At 41.2% G+C, this 19,859-nt stretch overlaps 4 protein-coding genes across 4 annotated transcripts; 2 read left to right on the forward strand and 2 right to left on the reverse strand.

Annotated features, from left to right (window-relative positions):
- Positions 1–1,575: 1,575 nt before the first annotated feature.
- K444DRAFT_507985 (HET-domain-containing protein) lies at positions 1,576–2,379 on the forward strand (the record flags this gene model as incomplete). Its single annotated transcript, XM_024873408.1, has 1 exon — positions 1,576–2,379. A coding segment is annotated over one exon (804 nt), but the record flags the coding sequence as incomplete, so codon positions are not given.
- Positions 2,380–4,430: 2,051 nt separating this feature from the next.
- K444DRAFT_663525 (uncharacterized protein) lies at positions 4,431–5,492 on the reverse strand (the record flags this gene model as incomplete). Its single annotated transcript, XM_024886841.1, has 1 exon — positions 4,431–5,492. One exon carries the CDS (start codon positions 5,490–5,492, stop codon positions 4,431–4,433), a length of 1,062 nt encoding a protein of 353 aa, XP_024736846.1.
- Positions 5,493–10,963: 5,471 nt separating this feature from the next.
- On the reverse strand, positions 10,964–11,824 carry K444DRAFT_629801 (uncharacterized protein; the record flags this gene model as incomplete). The annotated part of the gene is made up of 3 exons (XM_024883110.1): positions 10,964–11,143; positions 11,197–11,550; positions 11,609–11,824. The coding sequence occupies 3 exons, from the start codon at positions 11,822–11,824 to the stop codon at positions 10,964–10,966; spliced, it is 750 nt and encodes a 249-aa protein (XP_024736847.1).
- A 5,007-nt stretch (positions 11,825–16,831) lies between these two features.
- K444DRAFT_529515 (uncharacterized protein) lies at positions 16,832–17,773 on the forward strand (the record flags this gene model as incomplete). The annotated part of the gene is made up of 3 exons (XM_024874815.1): positions 16,832–17,093; positions 17,164–17,399; positions 17,453–17,773. Coding segments are annotated over 3 exons (819 nt in total), but the record flags the coding sequence as incomplete, so codon positions are not given.
- Positions 17,774–19,859: the final 2,086 nt, after the last annotated feature.

Raw genomic sequence — 19,859 nt, forward strand, 5'->3', positions numbered from 1 at the left:
TTATTAATAAATTAGAAAATAAAGAAATAAAATATAAAGTTTAAAAATACTAGTAATGAAACTATTTTATAAAAAGCTTAAATATTAAATATAATAAAAAAAATCAAATCTAGAATAATATTCGAATTCTTTATTAAATAATAGCTCTTTAATTCTTTAAAACTTTTATATTAAAAACATTAAAAAGCTAAAATTACTTTAAAACTTAGAATATTAACTAAATTATATTAAATAAATAGACAGTCTTTAAAATAAAAGCTATAGCTTTTATTATATAATAACTAAAATATATAATTTTCAAAATTATAATATAAATTTTCGAAATTTGAAAATAAGCTTATTTTAAGAAAAAAAGTAATATTATAATTATTATATTATATAATACTAGTAAGAATTAAATTAAAACTAGCTAAATATATAAAGTTAAAATCAAAAAATAAAATTAAGGTTATATATTATAATTTTATTTAATAAATATATAAGCTTATAGATAATTTGAAATTATTTTATTTTAAGCTTCTTTTAAAAAATTCTTTTTTTGACTTTAAATTATTAAAATAAGAATAATTTAATTATATTTTTCAAGCCCTAAATGTTATACTTATATTATTATTTCCTTATAAAATTATATTAAATTAAAAAATATAAATTTAATATAAGTATTATAAATTTTGTTTTTTTATTTAAACTATTCTTTATATTAAAAAATATTTCTTATTTTCATAAAGAGCTTATATATATTTAAAGAAATATATATAATTATAAAAGGAAATTTAAACTTATTTATTTACTTATATAATATTCTATTATTATATACTTTATATATATAAACTCGCTTACTATTCATTATTATTTTTTAGCTTTAAATTCCTATATTTCATTATAATAATTTAAAACAAGTTTTATAATATATAATAAATTTAATATTATATATTATTATTAGATTTAATTAACTTAAAAGTATTCTTTTAATTAGCTAATTTTTACTTTTTAAGCTCGGTTTATTAAACTCTAGTAATTATACTCTTATATATATTTATTTACTTATTATTCTTTATTCTCTTTTTTTCTTCTTCTCTTCTTAGCTTTAGTTTTATAATATGAGCAAGATTTAGCAAATTATAGATATTATATTATTGCCGACTTATTTGTGCCTTATGTCTCTTACGTGCCTTCACATAAAGAAGGGAAAGAAAGAGCGGTTCCCAGAACCCCTATTTCAGTGCCCATAAGATTAACATCCGCAACTGTTCCGAGTCTTAGACCAAACAAGAAAAGGGGCTTGGTGAGCACGTGTCGCCCTAGCTAGATGACTGGGCGTCACGCGATTGGCGCACCGGTGCCGATAGCTGGTGCCGATAGTTGGTGCCGATGCGATCATTCTGTTTTGCGACCCTTTACATATTTTGCTGTTTGCATACAATAGCTATGTCTTGGTTCTGCTCTGTACTTCTAGGACGCCTTCCTAAAGCTACATTTCTAGGTGTGTTTTTCGTCAACCTAAGAGCCATTTCCCTAGGAACTATTCTCTTCAATATTCGACATCAACCCCCAAAAATCTGCGGAGACACAACAATGAGACTTATTCACACAGAGAAGCGTGAAGTCCACGATTTCCTGGATGCTCTTAGCATCCCACGATATGTGGCTCTTTCATACTCCTGGGCAGCGGACGAAGTTGGACGCGGGGATCTGAGAGACACCAGTCTGGCTTCCGAGAAGTTAAGCCTCCAGAAACTCAAGGAATTCTGTCGAGAAGCTGGTAATCTCAGCTTCGAATGGCTTTGGGTTGATACTGTATGTGTGGATCGTTCCTCGACTGCAGAGCTCTCTGAAGCTATAAACTCGATGTTCAAGTGGTTTCGACAAAGCGGTGCTTGCATTGTCTATCTCAGCGACGTTGACTATGTTGGCAATGTGCAAGAGCAAGAGAAGAATATTCGACAGAGCCGGTGGATGCGAAGATCTTGGACTCTTCAGGAACTCATCGCCCCCAAGAACATGTATTTTTATGCCGCAAACTGGATGATGATAGGCACGAAAGAGTCTCTTTTACCTCTTCTCTCCGAAGTCACTCAGGTTGACAAAGCTGTCTTGGAGAATGCAGACCATCTCTCGGATTACTCCATCGGAAGGATAATGTCCTGGGCTGCGAATCGCGAGGCTCGACGAGTTGAGGATATCGCATATTCACTACTTGGCCTATTTGGAGTGAGTATGCCCGTCATATACGGCGAAGGGCATACGGCGTTTACACGACTACAAGAAAAGATCTTCCAGAGAACAGACGACGCTACTTTGTTTGCCTGGCAGTCATCCAACAGCAATCATATGTACCGTGGCCTATTTGCACAATCTCCTTTTGAATTCGCTCATTTTGCTACTCGATCAAATGGGACTCCACTCCGGATTCATGGCGATGTGTACTTCAGCCATGGCGGTGTTACAATCGAGAGTGACTTCAGAGTCCTGGCAGGAGTGGAACGAGACTTGGTTCTCTTACTGTGGGATGAAACACTCTCCGACGACAGACCATACTTCGGAATAGTCTTCCATGACTGTGACGGTCGTTTCGTGCGTCCTGCTCCACAGCTAATCTTAAGTCACCCTGACTTACCGAAACAAGCAAAAAGGATTCGAATACAGTGCGAAGTAGATCTCAGAAGTTCTATCGGATGTGCCAAAGAGCTAGCTCGGTTTAGTGCAGATCTAAATGCATTTAAGACAGCAAGCGGGGCAAATACAAGCAGGCCAACTGGCTCACTTGACCGATCTATCCTTCCATTAAGTTACAACAACATTAGCCACGAAACCAAGTCGACAGATCATGGGATCGCTTGGCTTACTACTGGATCGAACATAGGTAATAGAGTTTTCGGCCGTGGATTAGCATTAGGGGGGACTTTTAATCAAGGCCAGAACAACAGCGCTCTCTCGGTACAGAAGCACAGGACTATATCCGAGGGTCAAGTTACCGGCAGGCCCGAGGCGGACTGTCAGTCGAATCACGGTCACAAATCGCCCTACCCCTTTATTCCTGACGCCTTCGAGGCGAGTGACAACGACTCCCCCTACGAAGACGCGGATATCTTTATCTTGTCACCTCCTGATGTTCCCAAATTAAACACAGAACACGCATTCGCCGCAATCAAGAATGACCTTGCCAGTTTCGCACGAGCGGAATTCTCCACTACTGAGTCGCAACCTACACAGCTCACGGGCAAGCGCGCAGGAGGCACAGGAGTTTTGTCAGTGAGCAAGCGCCGCAAGTCCACGCCTGACTCCCACATCGCGGTGGAATATCTTACAGACTCGGAGGACGAAGATGCCGTCGTCATCAACAACCAGCAGCCGTCGATGGAGCGCAGCTTCCATTGTCCTTACTACGTTCACCAACCGCGCGGCCATCAATCTTGCTTGACACGCGCGGATCTCCGGGACGTCAGGGACGTCAAACAGCACCTGTGGTTCGCCCACCGCCGCAGCCCCTTCTGCCCCATATGCGGCGACTTCTTTCCAACTACAGCCGACTGCGACCAGCACATCAGGGCGCGGTCGTGCACGGTACGGACAGTGCCAGACATAGAAGGCATATCTATAGAGCAGATGAAGCTGCTTGCACGCCGCCTTAATGCGGAACTCTCACAGGAGGAGAAATGGTTCGCCGTCTGGGACGTGGTCTTTCCGGAGGTGCCACGGCCGCCCCAGGCACGTCTGTCAGCGCCACTCGAATCTGACGTGTGTCGCCTGCGGGACTACTGGGCGCGCCAGGGGAGGCAGGTGATTGCGAAATTCCTGGAGGATAGGGGCCTGACTAACGACTACGAGATGGAGGACGAGGAGCGGAGCCTAGAGGCCTTGTACATTGCGGTGCTGAACCAGATAATCGATGAGATGGTTGAGGAGCCCCGAGAGCCCTGGGGGCGCTGAGCGTTGTGATGTTCTGGATACCGGCGACGTGGACATTGGGATGTCATGATTGGAGGCAAATCATGATTTGTGAATCTCCCGATTTAGATGATAGGTTCAATCTTGTGATCTTGTACTGATTGTGACGGCAGGTTGCCCATTACTATTAGGACGTGGTCTGGAGCCTCTCAGCCTTGGAAGTCATCCATTATTCTACTGAGAATATTATGAATTGATCCCGCGGACTGCAGATAAAAATAAGGGTTTAAGGTGCGACCGTATGCGGATACTTGTTTGAGATTGACTCAAAGAGGTGCTAAATGAGATATTTTGAAAGTGATCTGGGTGTCAAGCAACTTTCACGCCTGGACCTAATATTCTTGCCATTTAAGGAGTTCCTTTCGCAGGCAACCTTATTAAAGCAAATTTTGTGTGTAACAAAAGTAAATAAAAAAATAGTGTGTTCTAAACTCAAGTAGCCCCTTAACTTCCTTTTCGAAATGTGAAAGTTTCCTCGGCGCCTAATAACTCTGGAAAAGAGAGTCAAATTGAGTGTTCATATCAAAGGGTGAACTAAAATAAAACGCTTCTTCGGGACTAAATTGACCAAGCACCTCTCCAACAACCTCGTCAGGCGCAAATTGCGGTCCCGAATCAGGCAATTGAAATGAATTCCTGCGGCTCACGCGCGACGTTTCCATGCTCTGCGCGTCCAGTCCCGTATTCGATGACGAGCCCTGTTCGGAAGCAGTGCTATCTATTGACTCCGCAAATTGATCAAAGACGGTGTTCATGATAGCGCTGATGCTTCTCTGGTCGACACAATTGAAGTGGCCGATGATCCCGGACCGCCGTGTGTTCCAGAGTGCGCGAAGCAGCGGTGTCACCTCCTCAAAGTAGTTGCCTACGAAAACGGATTCAGGCTTGGCCTCGCCGGGGAAAATGATGTCGAACGTCTCGTACCACTGGTCTTCCAGGCGCTTACTCCGGTTGACGTACATTGTAAGGGCTTTCTTCTGCTGTTCGGTGATCCCGTCATACTGCGGGTCGGTACACATCTGGCAACTCGCCGGCCGAGTGTGCACGTCGCGATCAGAGGCGGTAGAAAAGACTTGGAAGCACCGGGAGCAGTAGAATTCGGGCTTGCTATGCTTCCGGTGGAGGTGCTGCTTGACGTCTTTGATCCGCCGGAGCTGATAACTCAGGCAAACTTGGTACTTGAGAGGATCTCTTTTATAGAAGGGACATCCTAGGCACTGGTTTCGCGGTTCTTCGCATTCATGACGTTGCCGTTTAGTAGAAGATTCGTCGTCGTCGCAATCTGAGCCGCTGCCTCGAGAGAAGGCCATGCTACGAGGTTTCCTTTTTGGTAGAGGTGATTGTGCTCCTGGGTGTGTCGAAGCACCTGGCTTTTGTAGTGAACTGCTATCTTGCACAGAGGTATGATCTGGAGACTGCGTAGTTTGGCCGTTTTCCAGAGGACTCCCGTCCTCCATAGACCCAGATTCCACCACTCTGGAGTCAGGACTATGGATAGACGCAGGAGGACTCGGGTAAGATGTCTCGCTCGGATGGTTATCCATTAGCAAAGATACAACACAACGATCGGCTAGTGAATGCTCGACCTACGCCCTCTGGATCTTAGCAATACTATTCTAGTTTCTTGTGGAAGCTCCTATGATCATACATTTTTGCACGGTTTCCTCCTTCCTTTTGACGTCATGCCGTAGCTGCGCTTTCTCATATTTACCTTGATTTCATCGGGATTGAAGTGGCTGTCTGCAGATTTGACGAACGAAGATTGGAGATGGGGTGGATCTCATTTCAACATTTCGACAGAGGGTAGTTCACACGGTTGAATTCAACAATTTGACAAATTTTTACAAGTTGCTAGGAGGGGCAGTTACCCACTTGTAGATATCCTGGTCTGATGACAAGGGGGCAGCGTGAGTAAATGGATTGGTTGCCTAGTTCTGTTCGCCTGGTTTCAAGGTGAAATCCGTTATCTCCGTCATGATGGCTCATTTAAGAAACACGCAGAGCACACGCAAGGGGCTTGATCCAGCAACTCTTTCGGAGACCAGGGGAGCGTTGAGGAGGCGAAAGATGTGGTCAAATGGAGCCCAGAATTTGCTCCACCTGCGCTAAGGATGGGGTTTTGACCGTAGCATGGCCAATAAAACCCCATTTCTGGCGTAAACCCTCCATATTTACACGCCGAAAGAGTTTATAACACGCTAGCTACAGTAAAGAAGGGAACTATAGTGAGTAACAAGAGCATAGGTTCATTTCTTGTCTCAGGCTCCCGATCCCCTGAGGTCCGAGGAATGATTGGTCCTGCTAAGTATGACAGTCGTTTTATATTGTCAAATCGGCACCTGTGACAGACTTAGGACCTAAAATAGCCAACTTTACTGGCCCGAAGTGGCTCCGATCATTCCTAACCTACGCAGCTGCGTACCTCGCGAAACTGCACTTTGATGGCGGGAGCTGGTTGCTGTGTCGGGTAGCCAATGGTATACCCCTGTTGGTCTCAAGTGTTCACTACCCAACTGCGTAGGTGTTGGAACAAGTGAGCCCAGGCGTAGCGCACCCACTGCCATCCACAATTGGCGCGGCCCACACTGATCTGGGATCCTTGTCGCTATCGAGTTGACAAGCAGCGTCTCACCGCCCCTCCCCTCCGCGGTGGCATTGTATGTTGTGTGTGCCTGACCGTATGATAATACCGCGGTGAAGAAACTCGTGTAACGAGTGATTCCCCTTTGGGCGGTTGCTGCAGGTGGCTGCCGCCCACAGCTACGAGCTTGCTGGTTGCCAAACTCTGGATGGCGCAGGGCAGACCTGTTTGGCAGACTCGACGGCATGATTAGGTTTGGCAAGGCGCTTAGGGTATGCAGCACAGCACCGAAGAACAGCTCTTTAATCATATCACGTATGGTATTAGCCCCCACGTTCGTAAATCCGTACAATAGCCTCTCATTCAGAAGATATCCAACTTCCCGCTGGGGACAAGTTACGTATACTCCAGCGATGGTTGTGAGATCAATGACTGGCTGGAGGGTCCAACGCTTTGCTTTGCTTCATGGAGGCTGTCGCTGAAGAAGTAGAGGCTTCTGACGGCCAGGGTGTGGTTGATTGGTGAGTGGGGGTCCTTCTGCCAAAGACTTAGGCTTTGGCTTGTAGGTCGCTTTCAGACTGCTGAACTTGGGAGTTGTTACCACGTCAAGCCCTGATTCTCTTTGCAAAACCGTCACCTCGTTCGGCCGCCTGTATGGCTCATTGTGGCTTGGGTGCTCGCCATGATGATGGAATCACCGAGGCGAAAAGATCAGTGTATAATCCTCATCATTACTGCTACTGCTACTGCTACTGATTCAGTGAGCGAGTGTTTTCCTACACACTTGCGTACTCGTCCATGAATACGGTACTGGCGGAAATAATTTCCGAGCAACAATTCTGCGTAGCTCCGGCCATCTCATGAATGGCATAGTCGGCATGTGATCTGGCCTTCCCAGTGCGAACTTTGCGAACTCTCCTGCGCCCCAGCGGTGGTTCGTGAGGCTCAAGACGGGCCTGCAGTCAGTCACATACTTGCGCCCCTTGAACCGACATTTCAATCCGGCCGGTGCCCCCGAATCCCCAGCCGCCGCGCCAGCATCCTTTAAGACTGCAGCCTCACCGACTTCAACCAGCCCCTCGTCATCTTTCGATATTTCTTCTTCGTCGGCCGCATTCAAAGCATTTTGTGCAAACGATTAGATCCCATCAACACTTTCAAGCGGCTTTCTCCTCACGTGCCGTCGCTCCTCTCCATGAGGCACAAATGGAGCCAGAGGCGCCAGTGCAAGGCGCAGCGAAGAGAAAATCATGGACTCGAGTAGGCAAAACTTTCTTCCATTGCTTGCCTTTATCCCCCTTCCGAGTGTCGATATTGAAGGAGAGCTTTGAAAAATGATCGTTGCTGTCTCTCCCCCTCGTCCATCCCGAGCGAGTGAGTTGACTTGGGACAGATAAGGGAGAGGCCGACTGAGCTGTTCCGAGAGGCTAGGTCATGGCTCGGGTACCAAACCGGCCGCCTCCCTCCACTGCGCGCAAAGCCAGTGAAGAAATGGAAGCCGAGGAAGTCGTTGAATCCATTGAAACCATCGAAACCGTCGAAACCACCGAAGCCGTTGGCATCTCCCCCAAGTTCGAGTCCGCCGGGAAACAACGATGCAGACATTCAACGCCGCATTGGCCCAATCGAGCCAGACATCCTCGAGACGGACGCCGCCGCGGACGCAGTGGCCGGCGATGAGGATGGCCGGGTGTCTTTCAACGTGATGTCCCAGGCGTGTTCCATCCTTGCATTGGTCGTCGAGAGCCAGGGCCTGGATTTGACCGGCGAGGAGGTCCAGCAGGCCGTCGTTGAAGCGTACCTCCTGTGCACCACCGTGCCCAGAGACCACGGCGACGGCGGCGGCACCGGGGGCATCTCATCGCCATCCAACCTTGCACCGGCGGGCTCCAAGAGCCAAGGTGGAAATCGAGGTCGAGGTCAAAGTCGAGGTCGAGGTCAAGGTCAAGGTCGAGGTCGAGGTCGAGGTAATAAGCGAGGGAGAAGCGAGGACGGCGGGGACGAGGAGGAGGATGAAGATGGCAAAAGGCGGAAGCAACACTGGCTCTGTCCGTTCTACCTTCACGACCCTGTGCGCCACCGCCGGTGTCTCAGACTCACGCTGAGCCGCATCAACGATGTTCGGACGCACATCGAGCGGAACCATCTTAAACGGCCCCACTGCCCGAGATGCGGCCTTCTGTTCAAAGATGATCCTGCCGGCACGGCTCTCGGCGCTCACGTCCGCGAGTGCGAGGAACTGGCGGATTTTGACTACCCCGGAGCGACTCCAGAGCAGTGGCTGGCCATTGCGGCGAGCGGTGTCAATCGCGCCAACGGCAGCAGACGGTTCACATTCCACAACGACGAGGACGAGTGGTTCGCCATCTGGGATATTCTGTTCCCCCTCCCGGGGAGAGCCCGTCCGGAGATCCCGCATGCCCTGTACACCGAAGCGGTGCAGTTCACGCGGGACGCACTCGGAATGTTTATCGAGCAAGGCCACCTAGGCGCGATAGCAGACCACACACTCCCCGAATCCTCGCACCCTGGATATCGTGCCTTCCTTCTTGGAAATATGACCTACTACTACAGGATTTTCATCGACTACGTGGAACAGCTTGAAAACCTTGCCCCCGCGGGGCAATCCGGACCGCAGCCGCCGATCCAGATGCCAACGCCACCGTTACCCAGTTTAGCAGCTCGGAGCTACAACACCGCCGGCAGTAACACCGGCAACCCATACGTGGTGCCCTCGCAAAGCCTGCCTTTGCGAGGCTCCTTCGGCCCCCCAGCCGGGCCAACGTTCGCTGACGCGGGTCATGCTGCTGGTCCGGCACCCCTGCAAGCGAACCCACATACGTCTGTCGACGCGGATGCCGACCCAGGAGGGGTGGATGTGATCGACGAGGAGTACTTGTCTCTGCCGAGAACACATTAAGGCCCTGTCCGGCTCGCGTTTGATATACTACTAAAAAGTCCTCGCACGTGTACTTACATTCCCAAAATACGTAAATTAATACAATTCTATTTGGATTAACGAATATAATTCCTAAAATAAATACATGTAATTCTAGAAGTATAAAAGCCGTCTTATAAAAAAGGGAACTAAAAAAAGGGAAGTAATACTTAATATTAACTCACTTTATATTACTCTCTTAAATATAATATTTTAATGCCTTTTTTTTATAATTAAAGTAATTACTTATAAAATTATTATTTCTTTTATTCGTGAGATATTGTTATATTAGTAGCTATATATAAATCTCCTTTATTTGAATTATATTCTGGCCGAATTAGAAATACTTACTTTAACTTTTTAATTAATTATTAAACTAATAAGTAAATATATATATATATAAACTTTAATTTAAAAGAATTATATAATTAATATAATTTTAATTTTAATTTTAATTCTTTATTTATTATTAAATTCTAAATAATAAGACTTAAAAATCTTTATATTATATTTAATACTTTAGTTTTTTATTATAACTTTAATAAAAAAAGCTCTTATATAATAATATTAATAATTAATAAATTAAAATAAGAAATAACTAAAATTAAAAATAATTAGAATATAAGAATACTTTAAATATTAAAAGAAGAGTGGGATTTTAATTACTTTAAAGAAATAAAATAAAAGAGGGCCTTATCTTTATTATATATTATATAGTACTTTATTGAGCTTCTTTACCTTCTGGAATTAGAAAAGGCGTAATATTAGGCGTAGGCAGGGATTAGCTCGCTTATAATTGATTACTAAAAACGCTAATAGTTACCGAGCCTGCTTTCTGGGACTCCTTTTTAAGCGAGCGGGAAGCGAGAGCGTTCTGGGTACCTAAATTAGTAATATGCGTAAGGCGAGCAACCTCTATTCAAGCCATGCGTATGTGCATAATCTACAGTTACAAGTTTGTCAGAGTAACAGCCAGGCGAAGATGCGAACTCTAGTAATTCGCGATGAATCACGACAAGCCCGTCGAGGATGAAATAGGATCAGCCACGACAGTACTGACTATGGTATGGGTCTTCTCACTCACAAACGCTGATTAGTAGCCTGTCCGAATGCATCAAGCTCCATGAGTAATTAGGGCTCGCAGATCGGAGGGTTTGCTCATGACCAGGGAATGGGGATACGTTCAATTGTACTCTATCAGCTGCAATCTTTGCAGGTATGATCCCACAAGAAAAGCACAGCCTCGTCATCAAGGGCCTCTCACTAACGTCAGTTCGTGGCTTCTCCGCACTTTCGGAATCCCAACAGCCATTGATTTTCATACAATTTCAAAGTTTTTTCGAAATACTCTTTTATTGGTCTGTATGAGCTATTTATACAAGTCGATAGACGGGTCTACTGGACATCTAGGCCGGCTGTACGTAAAAGAGTGTCTCTATCCGCACCATTAAGACTTCTAGAACCACAGTCAACTCAATTCCACACGAGTACACCCATCAACCCCCATTTTCCAATCCCACCGAAGTATGAATCCCCGACACCGTGGGTGTGAGATGAGCAAATGCGAATGCCCGCGGCTCTGCAAAGAATTGAAAAGCGTCCACAATCGGCTTTGGAAGGGCAAGGAGGTCGTTTAGGTAGTCCATAGTCGCTCGACGCTTGGAAGAACCTTTCGGCTGCGACGGCAATCAGTTTAGGCGAAACGTTGAAGAAGATAGGGAGGTCCCACGGGTTTGACAGGCGTCGACTCAGTCACAACTCCCGCGGTCCCTGCGAGATTTATTCCGGCGATATCCTCTATGCCCAATCTCCCATTACCATTCTCCCAAGCCGTGCCATTACCAGCGTTTCCAAATGGAACATAAGTTGCAAGGACGGGTGCATAGGTTGTATACGCAGCGTTTAGGCATCGTGTGAAGTCGGACTCAGTACTAGCGACGAACGGCCATGAGAATGTTGATGTTCCTATCACAGCAAGCACTTCTCTAATCTTTGAGATCCCGGAGACCACAACCTGATCCTGTACTTCATTCCGGAAGACATTTGAGAGAGTCTTGATCTTGTTTGAGGACGCAGAGCGATTCTTGACGACCTGAGGTCAGCTTTGGTGCCACAACCAAGGAGAGTTAAACGAGGTTTACCACCGCAGCAAGCACTCTTTCAATTCCTCGCGGCTGTGGGTCCAGCATTCGGAGCTTTGCAAAATGCTCGCGGGTTGATTTGTGCTGTTTCATGCAAGAAAGAACAGCAACGCGAACAATGCCACTGGAATTTTGGACGGCAAGCTCGCGGCCAAGGTCGAGATCACACAGATATTTCAGCCAGGTGTAGTTGGATGCTTCGGAACGTTCAGACATGTTGGTTTGGGAACAGTTTGGTGACTCCGTCGTGTGGTGTCGGATTCCTTCGTTGTCCCTAGCATTTATAGTCGCCAGGGACTCGAAGAATTACCACGGGTCATTCTTTTGCTCTGCCTGCCTCTAGTCGAGGTATAGCGCCACGCAAAATGCGCCTGATCAACCGGTACCAGCGACGGGACGCTGTGTAGGTACTGGTGACGGAACGCACTGGCGTAGCTACTTGACAACGGCGCGCATTGGCGTAGCTACCACGCAGGTGGGGTACCTTCTGTAACACCGCCCAATCCCCACTAGCGTCATCATCGCAGTCTTTCCCCATCTCACTTCGAAAAGCTAGACAAGCATATCCTCATGGATGCGCGGAGTCCACTTCAATGATTAAACACATAAGGTCGGCCAATGGCTCGAGCATACTACCGCGGGTGCTGCGAGGGCGGCTATCCTGGCGAGTGGAAAGGTGCGAGCGTGGAGAGGAATTCGCTGCTGGTGGAGCTGGAACCCTTGCCTTGTACAGTGGCAATCAGGGCACCTCTTCCTCCCTCTCTCGCGAGAGAGGGACGGTTGGAATATCGATGAAAAACGTGCGTGCGTGCACCATTAATTTCGAGGTTACTGCGCTCAAGGAGGGATGCTCGAAAAGCCTCGAGGTGCTGATGTCTATTTGCATTGTTGCGCGGCCAGCAACCCCCATATCCTCCAGGCATCGTAAGCGCCGAAGTCATGTTTGGGTTCGGTGCGGCTCATTGCGTCTGCTGGCTTTGGCATTAAGTGTACTTTGATGATGTGGGTGGTATTTTAGCATTCATTGACGTCCATATATCAAGGGCCAAATTTCAGCGTCATTATCGCTTAGAGGCATCCGCCAAGGTATCATGCTGACAAATGAGTGTTCGATGGGAAAGGTCAGAAACACCAAGTCCGAGAGTTGTCGGCTGTTGTCATCGTTGTCTTAGTGACAATGCCCAGTGGTCAGATCAGAAGGGCGTTGGCTTACCAAGAATCTGGATATTGGGGTGTAGTGTTCGAGCCTATTTGGAATCTGTCGAGATCATCGTCTGTTTCGGTGAAGCAACAAGCCTGATCGACTCTTGTTTATTATTACGCCCTACTACCCGCCCTTGTAGAGCTGGAGCCTCCGATCATGGACATTTCAGCGGGGCAGAGTTGCCAGAGGATCGCGTTCAAAAGATCTCGAGTGTTTGCAGATGAGAAGTTTGAAGTGATTGCGCAGCCGCTCGTAGATGGATGATGAGTAGGCGGATTCATTTCGCACACGTGATGGGATATTGTTGATCCAAGCTCCACTACCCTCTCACTAGGTGCGCCGAGAAACTTTCTATAAAGTCATTTTTGACATCAAGGGCAGTGTTGTCACTGTTGTGCAGGCTGCTGTCGATAGATTCAAGGTGGAAAGTTTCGTGAACAACCTGTAATATCGTGGAGTAGCTGCGTAGATTTTCGCGAGGACCGGCGGGGAACCAAATGGCTTCTAGTGATCTGTTGGGAAGATATCCATTGTTGCTACCGAAATTTTGGCAGGCTGGCTGCGGCCTAACCTCTGCATATAAGGCCAGTTCATGTCTTGGCCTGTTGGAGGGATCGCGTTGAAGTATGTCTCCGGAATGAAGAATAACCGTCAAACGAGAGTGTTCGCACATTATGAGGACTCAACACATATTTGTTTTCGAGGAGGGATGGCGCGGCAAGGCTACTTCTGCAGATAGCTAACCGCTTACGAGGTCTCCACTAGGCGCATTACGACACAAGCGGGTAGTAAACAAGGCTGTCTCCACGTGGCAGAACTGCGCCAGGGTAGAGGGGCGGGGGAGGGGGTTTCTGGATGAGATAGTAGTCGGCGAGAGCCACGTCACTTGTTACCCACCCTGTTCAAACATTCTTCCTCATAAGGCGGAACTTGAAAATGTAGATCCCTTATCAAAATTGGCGCGCATGCTTTTAATTTTTCTTAGTCCTAAACTAGAAGACAACCACTGGATACGGGCTGATTTAGCGACGCTCGGGAAGAAACTCCAAGAATATAAAAATTCACGAAATCGCAAAATTAATAAAATATCAGGAATTAAATAACCACTAATATACTATAAAACTCCACTTGATAATATCGATATTTATATACTAATAAATGATTCTAATATTGCATTCATTCCACAATTAATATGCGTATAATTATAAATATAAGAATAAGATTTATTTTATATAATTCTTATATGTATTTTTAATTTAAACTTATTATAGTACTTATAATATTGCCTTATTTTTCTTATTACTTCTTTATTCTAGATATTTACTTTAATTCATATATTAAAATGCCTTGCCTAAAGAAGAATTTTAAGTAATTTAAAGAATATATTTCTGATTTATTTAATTAAAATATTATTACAAGATATTTATTAATAAGTAATAAAAGAATAGAATAAATTAGTAAGTTATAAAACTATAATATTAAATTTAGTATAGAACTAATCTTTATTTCTTTTATAAGATTTAAGGAAGCCTTTTTTAAATAAAAAGCTCTAATAATATAAATAGTAATATAATAGTAATATATAAGCTTTATTAACTTTTTTAATTAATGCTTGTAATATACGAGATCTATTATATGTAATTTAGTTATATATAACTTTGTATATATTATAATTATATATAACGAAATTATTAATAAATTATAATATAAATATAACTTATATATTATTATAAAAACTCTTTTAAAGAAACTTATAAAATAAAGAACTAAATTAAAAAGCTCTAATTTTACTTTATTTCCAGAACTATAAGCTCTTATAATATTCTTTTTTTTAATAACTTATATTATAAATATAAATATATTTTATAATATTTTAATATATAATTATTTTAAGAAATATAAAAAATAATAAAACTATAATATAAAATATTAAGTTTAAAAATAAAAGCTAAAAGAAGTAATTATATAGAATATTAAAGAAGTATATAATTAATTAAGGGCTTTAAAATATAATTTAAAATTATAATAAAAGCATTCTTTATATTTATATAAATTATTTATTAAATAATAAAGCCTTTTCTAAAAACCAAATTTAATTAATATAATTAAACTTTTTCTTATAGATTTTATTATATGTTTTTATTAATAGCTTTATTTTTTAATAAGTAAATTCTTTTATTATAAACTTAATATATTTGAAATATGCTAATTAAAATTAAGTTAATAATAAAATAATAAAAACAAAAGTATTAGGTTTATTTTCTTTTAAATAAAAGGCACTTAAGCTTTTAATTAAATAATTTACTTAATAAAAGAAAATTAAATTAATATATATATTATAATACTAATAAGAAATATAAGCTAAAATTACTTTTATTAAAACAAGAAAATAAATAAAGTAATTACTTTAATATAATATTAATATCTTTAATTTTGAATCTAGAGACTTTATTTCTTGCTCTTAAGCTAGCTAAAAAAAAGTTCTCTAAGCAAAATTACTATATCTCAAGTGAATATTTAATTAGTAGCTAATTACGAATTAAAGCCCAATTTTAAGGCTAAAGCTTTATTTGCGAGAAAGAGAAATAAATTAGAGAAAGAAAAGACTTTTAATAATAAAGTAATTAATTTGAAAGCTATTAAAATAGCGTTTTTATTTCTAATAAATTAGCTAATACTCTAGAAGTAATAAAGATAATAATAAAGCCTAGTAGGTCTTATTAGCTAGAAAAAAGTCTATATATACGAGAAAGCATATAAGGTTTAGTAATAAATAAGGGGAGGCAATTCAATTACTAAAAATCTCGTATGTAACTGATTAATTATTCTTAGTGCCATGCGACTATTAATTTATCGTGATTTCGCATATAAAATGCGACCAATTTAATATTAGGGTGGGAAGATCGGAAATTCGCGAGTTTCTTCCCTAGCATTCTTAAATTAAACCGTAACTAGGTTTCGTTTTTCGCTTTTTATACTTTCGAGCCACCTTATTGCAAACTCTGCTTGCTGTTATCTTGAATCTCTTGATAAGTTAAGTTAGCACAACTTTTAGCAACTCAATCCCCCAGCAGCCAGGAGTTCTGGGGCGCATGAGGGCATAAGTGAAAATGGCACACCCAGGATGGCGTTTGCCTTCCAATACAATTCATTTAGGGTGTGACTTGCCCCCAGTCCAATCCCAGCTTACGCCGCGCCCACGGACTGCAAGGCATCCAATACTCTACTCAGTATCCTATTTGCCGAAGTATATCTATTGGTAAATTTGTTTTTAGAGCATACCACACCGTTTTAATGATACAAAAATGTTTGAGAGCCTCGCCGTCCTTGCCGACTACCACTTTAGTCCTCTTGCAGCTGTTTATCTACCCATCCATTTCGTTCTGGGCAAAGACATTAGGCTTTCATGAAGACGAATTGCAAGGCTTTTGGGCTTTAAAATCTGCCCTTTAACAACACCGTATCTATAACAAATCCTTTGTATTGATAAGGTCAATCAACCCAAGCTTGTATTGGTAACTTGCCATCTTTCGTCTTCATGGACATGCCAGGAGCATCGTGGGCTCAGAGACGAGAGGAATTTGCCGAATTCGCGGAATCCCATGATATCGCCGAGCAAGGCTTGGATGTCGAGTTGAGACAGCTGTCCCGGAAACATCAATTCGGGAAGCCTTCTACGAAAGGACATAGCCTAGAGCCGAGTGCCCTCAAAGCAGAGCCCAGGCAGCAAGATACCAACAGTAAATCTATTTTCAAAGCAAATGATGCTTTCTTTATATCTAACAAACAAATTAGTCAATTTCCGCTATAGCCTCTGGCAACGAACTTTGACTTACCTTAGGGGCTTGAAAAGCTATTGCTTCTATAAACAGCCTATCGAAGACTATTCAAAGGAATATCAACGTGGTTACGATCGATTCCAATATCCTTGCTGTGGGTTTATTGCTTTTAAAGAGTAACATTTATTAATTAGATTATAATGGCTGACCCTGCCGCACATAGATTACACGCAGCCATGTGGCTGGCCCCAGATTGCGGCATTTCTCGAGAGCGCTGACAGTTTCGGAATCTACAGAGGTTTTGGTCAGTCTCATACCAGGCTCCTTGTCGCTTATGAGACTGATATAACACGCCTTGAAAATCAAATTCACGAGTTAGATGTTGCCGACGAGAAGTCTGAGGAGGGAGTGCGCCGTCTCATAAGTTCATGCCACCCGGAAGGGTTTGATACTACAAGGCGCGACTTACTAGCCCAACTAGAGCAAAAGCTTCTTTCATATGGTAAGTATCTTGGCACTGTCTTTCGCACTAATCATACATTTGCGCCCGGTCTGATGGCTTCTTACTCAAGGTACCCTGCTGCTCCAGCATCGGCAGATCAAAACTTTGCCTCGGACACCAGAGCAAGACCACAAGAATGTATTCAGATGGATTTGGAGTGAGAAACCGGTAGAAGAAGGGGAATATGACTGGATATATCCTGTAGAAGATTTCGTTTCTCTAGTGCCTCCACCACTCAAGCCGCGCAATCATTTCGAAGCTTTTGTTCGAGCTCATGTCGATACTCGACCGCTGTCGTGGCTAAAGGTTAGTTTTGGGCCTCCCTATTATGTTAAAGCGATCTTTGGCTCAGTGTTTAGAAATTTCTCCAACCTACGAATCACTCCAAACGGTCAAATGCCTCAGTTCATTTCTTTGCCACAGGACGCATAAATATACTTGCCAGGCTCATTGTTGTTTTCTTTGCTGTATCGGTACTTTTCATTCCCGTTATCCTTTTTTTGTTGACGCCAATGAGTAGAGGTTGGATGTCCTGTGTTGTTCTCGTGTTCGTTTTCATCTTTTCAGCCATGATATCGCTCCTTACCGAGGCTGGGATGTCAGATATCTTCATTGGAACAGCCACCTACTGTGCGGTGATTGTAATGTTCTTAGGGAATCTGCAAGGCCCAAGTAGATAATCGCTATCGCGAGACAATAACGGACTCGAGTAGTTATAGTGCCGCAATTTTGTACTACCATAGCATAATATTTATATATATGTGACCGCGAGATTTTGTATTATTGAAGTTAAAAAAGTGCTTAGTAAAATTAAAGCTATATATAATAATATTAAATTATAAAGCTAGATTACTAGTTATAAGTAACTTAAATTCAAAGTCGGCTCTAGTAAGAATTCTTATAAAATTTAGGCAAGTAAGCGAGAATAAATTAAAAGAATAGCTATATTTTAGACTAATAAGTATTAGTAAGATTTATATTTAAATAATATAAAAACTATAACTAATTCCCTAAAGAACTAAAAGAAAATTTCTTAAAATATAATTTAATTAATACTATATTATATTTAATATAAATTATATTAATAATATAGCTAACTTCTTCTAAAATTATAAAAGCTATAATTAAAGTACTTTTTTCTTATATTAAGAATTATTTAATATAGGAAATTAGTTAATAATTTAAATTAAATCTAATAAAAACTAAAAAGAAATTTATTATAATATAATAATATTTTAAATAAAATAAAAACTATAATTAATTTATAATAGAATTAAAAGAAAATATATTTATAATTAATATTTATTCTTAAATATAATTTAAGTTATTTATTTAAAATTCTTAAAACTTCCAATTTAATTTAAATTAAGGTAATAATTACTTAAATTTAAAGACAAATAATAGACTTTAATTAATTTATATATTATTCGAAATTATATAAAGTTATATAAAATTAAAAAAAATAAGCTAATAAAAAAATTATAAAATAATAATTAATTTCTAAAATAAAAGTTCTTATAAAATAAAACTATAAACTTTAATTATTTAATAAAAGCAAAAATAGAAATTTATATAATAATTAAGGAAATTAAAGTTTTTAGTAATAATATATAAAGTTTTTATTAATAAATAATAAATAATAAATAATAAATAATAAATAATAAATAATAAATAATAAATAATAAATAATAAATAATAAATAATAAATAATAAATAATAAATAATAAATAATAAATAAAAATATAAATTAAATAAATAATAAATAAATAATAAATAATAAATAATAAATAATAAATAATAAATAATAAATAATAAATAATAAATAATAAATAATAAATAATAAATAATAAATAATAAATAATAAATAATAAATAATAAATAAATAAATTAAATTAATAAGTTATAAAACTATAATATTAAATTTAATATAAAACTAATTATAATAGGTAGTATTATATAATTAGTTTTAGCTAAAGTTTTAAGCTATAATTCAAATTAAGCTCACTTTTAAAGCTCGGCGTCTTAGTAGTCTTAGCTATATCTACTTATTTACTACTATACCTCATTTTTTTTTCCTCCTTAGCTTTAAATACTTAAGATATTAGAGTTATTAATTTTTGTGTCTTGTTCTATTACTTTGTTTTTACTATTATTATAACGGCAGGAATAAAGCAATGGAACGATGCTCAAAGATCTATAATTCCAATATCCTATAGAATCTAAAGCTAAGGAGAGAAGGAGTGAGGTGTGGCAGTGGATAAGTAGGTATGGCCAAAACCACTGAAACGCCAAGCTTTGGAAGCGAGCTTGGTTTGAACCATAGCTTGGAACCTTAGCTAAAACCAACCCCTTTTGCTAAAACCACGTCCGTATTAACCATGTGACACCAGCCGTCACATTACCCCCCCCTCCAGAAAGCTTGTCCCGAGCGCTAGTAAACAAAGGGAAAGCTAAAGCGAGTATAGTAAAAATGACAAAACAAAGGAAAAGGACCCTATTTCCAATCGCCAGCCGCAAAATCAGCCCTCTATACGCGGTTAAAAGCCGGATCCAAGGTTGGCCCTCCTCCAGAATCGCCAGAATCGCTACCAGAATCAGAGTAATGGTCAATTGCGGCAGTCGTAACCCATTTGTAACCAGAACCAGTAGAAGCAGTGCTTGCAGGAGCCAAGCTATAGTTCTTGATAAAGTGATCCTGGGATCCGCATCTGATACATCTGCCGGTTTGATGATAATGCTGGCGGAGCTCCTTTGAGGTGGAACGAG

Source organism: Hyaloscypha bicolor (genome assembly GCF_002865645.1).
Source record: "Hyaloscypha bicolor E unplaced genomic scaffold K444scaffold_73, whole genome shotgun sequence".
Classification (NCBI taxonomy): Eukaryota; Fungi; Ascomycota; class Leotiomycetes; order Helotiales; family Hyaloscyphaceae; genus Hyaloscypha; species Hyaloscypha bicolor.